Source organism: Schistosoma haematobium, chromosome 3 (assembly GCF_000699445.3).
Source record: "Schistosoma haematobium chromosome 3, whole genome shotgun sequence".
NCBI classification, from domain to species: domain Eukaryota; kingdom Metazoa; phylum Platyhelminthes; class Trematoda; order Strigeidida; family Schistosomatidae; genus Schistosoma; species Schistosoma haematobium.
In genome coordinates, this window is record NC_067198.1 from 23,386,329 (window position 1) to 23,394,687 (window position 8,359).

An 8,359-nucleotide genomic window follows, 5' to 3' on the forward strand; every position below is an offset into this window, starting at 1 on the left:
GAACCTGGATAGAGTATTTTAGCAACGTTCTTTTCAATGAGGGGGGGGGGTTGTCAACCTCGCTAAACTTCTTTCTTTATCCATCCTTGAAATCAACAATAATTCTAGGAGTGCCTCAAGCAGAGTAATTGTTCGAATGATTTTTATTCATAGTCGGCTGGCCAAAATATTCCAAACATTTCTTCAAACCTGTGCTTAAATATAGGTCAGGTTGCGCGCCATCATTAGTTTCGTTACTTGGTCGGCTCGACCGTTTCATCGTGCGTCCTATCTTTTCTCTATGTTCTAGATTGTTCACTTTTAGTTGCAGTATCTCTTTCTTCACCGGCTCACTGAAAACAAAACGTGTATCATATAGGGCTTCTAGTGGATTATGTTTGGACCACACCCACCAAAATGTAAGTTTCGTATTTAAGTCAATCATATGTTTAGCTTTGGGTTACTGCATGAAACTTGCGCTACATGAGACCCTTCATAATATAAACCAAAACATATGTTTGACGACTAGGCTGTCAAGAACCAGTTATGAGGATTTGGTTGAAATGATTTCTCAGTTAAATCAACTGTAAAAATAGTATGTATTTTCTACTTACATTTAGGTGTATCACTACGTTTGAAGAACAGTGTTCTTTCGTAAAGTTCGCTTTGAAAAAACAACAGGAAAACCTTTTCTGGCGATTATCGGCTAAAGTCTTCTGTAGAATTGTAAGCTATTTGAATGAACTTCGAGAATACTAGTCAAAGAAAAACCGTTCAATATACAGAACTTTTGAGCTTATCGAATTTTTGCGGTTATATGATGAGATTATCCGCTTCAAGTCACTGATTGATTCTCAACCTGAGATGCCGTAGCTTGTTGTTTAATCAATATATCTAATATTCTTTAGGGATTTTGCTAAGGAAATTTCTAATGATCCTTGTTGTATCTGCTTGGATAGAGAGCCCGACACTGTTCTTGCTTGTATGCACTCATTCTGTCAACCATGCATTAACAAATGGTGAGTTAACTTTCTGATTCAGTTGCCGTTTTACTGCTTCTTTGCAGCTAAGCATAGTATAAATTCATTCGCTCAAACCCTAGATTCCACTCTTGGATCTTTGCATAGCGGAATTTCTGAATCCAGAGTCCTGTTGTTGAAGTTCCAAAAAATAATAAACATGGCTGTATTTAGGATATTCATGTAGCTCTTAAGAATATTGTTTCAGTATATTTGGATTCTAGATAGCAGGGAGTCCTAAATACACAATTGTTTTTTGGACTAGTCAGCTGTGTATACTTGCATCCCAGTGTTGATGTATTCATGGAATATCGAAGAGTCAACAACCAAAAATTACAAAGCGAGACTAAAGATTAGTTGATTTGATGCTCGTTAACTTGGACACATATATCCTTTAATGAAGCTGCCAAGTTATTAACTTTTTTTGTCGAAGTGTTTTCAACTCAAGAAACCTAGAATTCTTATGTGTAGAAATATGCTGTCGTACTTCGTGATTCGCTATTAAGTCCATGATCATGCAAGCATTCACCAGTAAGCTATGTCGACTGATTAAATTCAAAGTATTTGAAACGTAGCTTTTGTGTGGCGCATATATATTTGGCGCATTCTTGTGCCAATATTTGTGTTCAGATAAATAAATAAATTTTGTAGTGAAAGCCTGTTACTTTATCATAAGATGCTTCACATCAAGCGGTTTCGCCGTTTTATTACCGGTTGCCGACAGCTTATCTAAATGCCACTGTTTTTCGTTATACATTCCTGAAGCTGCGCAAATGTTCGACGTTTGGTTTACATTCTGAGTAAAATATACGAAGTTCATGATTTTTTGAAGTTTTTGTCATTTGTATTGTCTTTGGTTGGTGAGTTTCATAAATACGGACATAACGTTGTTCCATTCCTTACAACTCAGAGAATAGCAAAATACCTAATCAGTTTTAGAAGGGTTCCAAGTACGCGAATTTCACGGCGTTGTGAGACCCGTCATACTTAGTGTTCAAGATCATTTTATTTCTATGTTCACTTGTCAAGTAGACAAAAAACTTATCTGTCTTAGTTATCACACTTTACATGACTACATAGAGGAGTCACAAAGATGATAAACCAAGACTTAGAATCATAATAGTAAAAGTGAATTCAGGAAACAGTAAGGGTATGTAATTGCACGACATTTAATATACAATTGGAGATAATGTTTAAATAGACCTAGTCCTTGTTGGTCGTATATGCCACACATGTTTTAAGTGAGAAGTCTAAATATACCGTGATATTTGATATCTGCAGTTTTATGTACTGACATTATGTTAGACAAGCCATTCATCCATATATAAGAGTAAGATTTTATTGCTGTGGTAGAGTGTAATGGTCCGATGTATTGTTCATTTGATATTAAACGGCAGTATAGCATTCTTTGCTGGATGGTCTTTGAGGCACTTGAATACCAATAACGATCTAGGTATTCACACAACTTTATAACGGATTGTGGCTTCTGCTCAACTTGATAGCCAAGGGTGCTTGGCGTGATGATCCGATAGAGCTGTGTGAGGTAGAAGACGAAAAGCGGGAATTTTAAGGTCCAAGGGTAAAGCTGTACGATTTACTATGGCAGGATTTACTGACTTTGGTTTTTTAACAAAGAGCTAGCAGTTGTAGCGATGCTTCCCCATAATTAATGGAAGACATCTGAATACATTGACTTTATGTTAGGCTTTAGATGTCTGCAGTACTAATGCAACTATAATAACCAGTCACAAAATGGTATCGAGTAGCTGGAGTAAAAATAATAACACCAAATACATTAGAATATGTCTTGAAGAAACAAACTAGATAAGAACGGAAATTACGAAATGATGGCTAACATGTAGTTTAGTATGAAATAAAAAGTGCAGCTACGCCACTACTACTGTGACGGTTTGCTAGGCGTGTTATATAAGGTCAACGGTCACAACTCTCAGTTTTCGCCTGGGTCCCGATAGGTGGATTGCTTACACAGCCTAAACCCTCCGTAAACATTCTCACGGACTGATGCTTCGTTCGAGTCTTCAAGGTTTTTTTCAGTCTATTCTCATTCTACCCACTATGGCTCTTAATGGTAGGGCTTAACTGGGAATGTGACCTCTTTCTCAACTACTATTTGCATCAAAGCCAAGGCTTTTGTCAGTAGATCTCCCAACTTCGTTGCTGACGCTGCGTTTAAAATAAGTATCAGTAGTCCTACTATGTACGAGAAATGCTCTTAAGCTATCGGTGATCAAATGCTTTCATGCCTTCCACCTTCAACTATATTAAATAACCAAGCGCTGTATGTGATCAGTGACACGGATTCCCAAGTACCAGGTCAGTTTGTAACCGTGGTGAAATATCAACTGCCAACCAGCTCGGGTTTATGAGGCTCTCGTGAATCATTAAGTGGTTAACATGCTTGAGTAGTTCATTGTTTACCCTTAAGCTAGTAATCAGGACATCGCTTCAGAAGCTTCAGAATACATCTTAATCTCATACTTTCTTATATTGTTGCTCAGGCTGTTTAGATATCTCAGCATTTTATTACATGGTCTGTTTTCTGACTCACTAAGCATAATGGCACTTTTATACTAAGGATAGTGGATCCATTCTTCAGTTAATCCACTACTGCTCTAAAGTCTAGTAATTTTCTAAGTATTTTCATCTAGATTAAGTTTGTTGTCGAGAAATGAATTGCCTGTCTTATTATTATATTACTATTTGACAACATAGCAACGATAGATTTTAGATAACATTGTGATTCAAGTATTTTTTGATATAATAGAAGTATCCATTGTGGTTTTTTTTAACAATTTAGATTTGAAATTCTTTAAATATACTGAATTGTTCGATTCCACTGAAAATGAGATTCATTTACTTGATAAACTCTTTGAGACTGTTTTCTTTCATAAGTATTACTGCTGCTCTAGCTGTCGTCAATCAAGCTGAAGTACATGTGAAAAGATATTTTAGAGTGATCTGTTTTTTCTTTTAAACGGTGAGTAATGAATACGCACATGTCTTCGTTACATTCATTGTTTCATATGCATACTGAAATACAGAGTAGAATGCTGGTTAATATACTTGCTACTTGGTAAGCTAGTCGACATTTTGTTTTTACTGTCACAGTTGTAATAATGTAATGAGTTCATCTCATTTTATCCACTCTTTTATCCACTGAAGCCATTTTTGGTGCGTGCTGGAATGCATTCCCGAAATCCTCGGATTTCCAATTATGCATAGTTGCCTTCCATAGGTATTGGATAGTTATATACAATCTACTGGTTACAGAATGTTTTATATATTAAGATGTCAAAATACCTACATAGTGAAGGTCAATAAAACTATAGTTATCTTAAGTGTGCCTTATATTCGGCTTCAGTAAGTCTTATAAATAATTCATTCACTTATGTGTAATATCTAAATATATTTTTATGTTCAAGCTTATTTACCTGTACTTTAACATTACTTTTATTTAGGGCCGGAATTAGTTACCAGTTGCCGTCAGCAAGTTCAGAATCGTCTGTTTCTGGTCAAGGATCCAGCAGCTGCAGACCTTCAGATGTTAATCGCACGCAGTGCCCCATCTGTAGGTCTACGTACACAAATACCTCTACATCTTGGGAGTTGATTGGCATTCAGTCTCCAAAAAATCATAGATATCAAATCTCAGGTATTGTTTTTCGTTTAATCTCACGTACTGGTCGACCGTCAGATACATTTCCTGAAGTTGATGATAATGGTACTGATTCCAAAGAAGAAACATCTTTCACCGTTATTGGCCATAAACATAATCCAACAGAGAATGTTTAAATTGTCTATTAGTTTCATTGTAACACACTGTACAGTAACTTCAGATTACTACACACTTTACTCCTATCTTCAATAACACATTACATCTGATTTTTTATGAGCACAGGTGTTTGAAATACTTAATCAAAGTTTTCCACTGAACGAAGAAATGATATAGTAACCACCAACCTTTTACCAAAGCCTTGAGAAAAGTATAAAAGTTAATTAATACTTTTCATAATTTCCTGATCCTTATATTTATGACATTTGATATGTATGATTAAACTCTCTACTTATATTTGGATATATGTTTGTCCAATTTTGAATTCTAAGCAAGTAAAGTTGAGTCACTTATTTCCTCTGGTTAAATCTGAAAAATTCTTTTCCGTAAATTACCGACTCTAATATTAACCAAACGAAGTAAAAATTGACATCACGTGTTAGATTCATTATCAATAAATAAATGAAGTCATTCATTTAAATTAACATAAATACCAAACGGAATCATACTTTGATTTCTAATCATATAACACTATCGCCATTGTTAACTACCGTTTAAATATCCGGTTCTCGTATTAGGATTTCACCACTGTCAGTTTTTCAAATCTCACAATGTGCGTCGTAAATTTGACCAAATATTTGGGATTATTTTTCCAGTCACTGATTAAATGAGAGAGATCTTAAAACTAGAAATGAAGATTTATACTAATTTATGCAACATATTCATCTTATGATAGATGCTTAGATGACGTGATAATTTCCTAAGAAAAATCTGTCTGAAGAATCATCGGTGAAAGTTGCATTACGTATTACATAATACGTGTGGTTTAAATCAACTACGTAGAACGAAACGACTAACAAATATTTCTCTGTCTTCTGTCAATATAAATTAGTTTTGTGTTGGTTGACAAAAACTATCTTTGAAGACTGAGTTTAAGTCATAAGATTAATAGTCTGTAGTATAATGACATATATGAATTATTATAAGTTGCTTCTCACGGACATCATATGAATATATTAGTATTAGTCCCTTTTGATTGATGCTTAATACGTTCAGTTTGAATCTCTTGTTTACTCAGTGTTATTATTTAGTTTAGTGGTGGATTGTTCAGCTTAAAGATTAATTTTAATTATTTAAACGGGTGTAAAAAGTAAGAGTATAAAATGGTGTCTTCGTTTGGGACTTGAATCTGACTTAATTGTGATGAGATCTAAGTATCCTGAGCTCGACCTTATGTAAGAGTGACTGTAAGGGTTTTCTACTTTTGATATCAATCTGTGATAAAAACTGACTTTCTATTGGATCTTAGTCATTTGTTTCTATGTTTCTTTCTTGAGTCCAACTTTTATTGTGAAATTAGTTTCTTCAATTTCTCATATTATTATTTGTATTGACTATTTCGAAAATTCTATTTTCATTTCTTCAACACAATTGTACACACTTGATTGATTTATCAAAAACTTTCATCTAACCAATTTAATTTATTGAATCATATGTTAATGTATCCATTTTTCGCATGAATAGTAGAAAAGTAATACCATGTGGTATTAATGACCTTCAAATTACTTTGAAAAACAAACACATTTTATGTTAAACCTCAATTGTTTTCATTTTTAATTAAAATAAATCTGTTCAAAAGAATTCAATAAGTTAAAATTCACATATTTCGTGAAGCATGTAAGTTTAAAAACGGAAAAGGCTTCGAAAAATGACATTTAAACCTGTTTAACAATAGTAAATTTTAGGAACAGTTATTTAGATCACTTATTTGACACAGTTTGTCCCATCTATAAATTTGAATAAAGAAAGAACAGTGATCGTAGAAGAATGATGTGGATCCAATTATTTCATAGATTCTCTTCAGCTACATACCATCTAAAATAGTACTAATTATTATGTAATATTTAAAGTTACTATTCTTTGAACAATCAGTCGATTGATCATTTAGGCTAACCCACATGTTGAGTTCAAGGTTGGTCATCGAGTCTGTACAAGCTTAATAAGATTTCCTCGTCTTCAACTCTTTAAAAGATCAAAAGTTTCAGCTTTCCATGGAAAGAAGCTTGAATACTAGATACAAAATAAGTATGTTTTATGTCAATATTTATCGTGGTATTGAACTATTATCATTGTTTTATTTTCATTTCATATATTTCGTATTTGAAAATGTGGTCTTTCCATTATTTCGTTTTTTACATTCCCATAACTCAGTTGTTTTTGGTATCATTTAAATTTCCAAAATAAAATTACAAAAATGAGACGTTTACCAAGTGATTTGGTTATCTAGCATCCCCAACATCTAAGCCACCATTAAAAACAAGAAGCACTAGACATCTATTTCATCCTAGTATGAGACTACCTAATGCACATCCTCAACCCCTCTGCAAAGGATAAAACCCGGGATATTTGGTCTCGTATGCAAACGCTTAATCTCTTGACCACAGACAGAATGTAGTGCTGTACATGCCTAGCTTTCATCAATTCGCGATATTGTAAGACCACTTTCCATAGTCTGGGGTAGATAACCGTCTCACACGCAACTTGGCTGAAGTCTCCTAGTCACACCGTGCTACCAAAGATAATCTTGCAGTACTGCGAAGTGATTGAAGTTAGAAATGTTCACCATCAAATGCTACAGTTGTGGACTAAAAATTAGACTTTCGCACGCTAGACCACCTGGGTTCTAGGATGAAGGAATTGTCTTACGCTTCCTGGTTTTCAATGGTAGTCTAGCTAACATTGGTTGGTGATTTAAACTACAATATTAGATTGTTTTCATGACGTAATCATCTACATTAACTGGTTGTATCTCACGAAATTAAGTTAGAAAATTATATACATACATAATAGTAGATTCGTCGAAATGTGATACTTTTCTGAATATAGTGTCTTCACTTGTGTAATGGAAATTAGCTAGGTACTTGATTTATCATCAACAAACTATGGTTTAAGGAATGAACTAATTCTTATAGCAGACTATAACGTACATGTGTTGTTCAAATGGAAACGTAAGAGAATTTCAGATTTACATTACTCAGTTTTTAAAAATCATGTCCTAAATCTTAAAAATAAATAGCTGTTTATTTCTTTTTATTTTATTGAAAAAACCTTTCAAAACTATTCGAATTTTCACTAGAAAGCAACCCATGATTTTGCTATAACCATTTAGTTCACACTATCTTTTTAAAAACAAGGACTTTTATGTTGTGGATGGAATCTTGTCTTAAAGTTAATAATTTCCTGTCATTCAGACACCGTTTTATGCGGAACAAACAATTTAAAATGCCACCCGATTTATTAACTGAAATCGTAAAAAGAATCTCAATAGATTGTAAGAAAATAATAGATTATTTAGGTTTACATATAAAACAAGAAAACTGAAACTGAGTCTTCAGTACAGACGTCATCAAAGACTCACTGAGCTCGTGAATATTTATCAACGATACTTATTGTTCAAAGGTACATAAATGAAATCTTGATATGTTTATGGTAAAAACATTGTGTTTGAAAGTTTATTCAGTTAATCATTCCTACTATTTTATATCAAATACACAAATGAACATGATAG

At 33.6% G+C, this 8,359-nt stretch overlaps 1 protein-coding gene across 2 annotated transcripts; it reads left to right on the forward strand.

The window, feature by feature from the left end:
• The first annotated feature begins 201 nt into the window (after nt 1-201).
• On the forward strand, nt 202-6,440 carry AGBL5_1 (Cytosolic carboxypeptidase-like protein 5). Of its 2 annotated transcripts, XM_051213324.1 has the most exons (6): nt 205-398; nt 433-565; nt 600-705; nt 739-848; nt 888-998; nt 4,478-6,440. In XM_051213324.1, exons 1-6 carry the CDS (start codon nt 374-376, stop codon nt 4,809-4,811), a joined length of 819 nt encoding a protein of 272 aa, XP_051069294.1. In that variant the 5' UTR covers nt 205-373; the 3' UTR covers nt 4,812-6,440. The 2 variants fall into 2 exon arrangements, with proteins under 2 accessions (XP_051069293.1, XP_051069294.1); XM_051213325.1 differs by having other exon boundaries at nt 202-398; nt 600-998.
• Nucleotides 6,441-8,359: the final 1,919 nt, after the last annotated feature.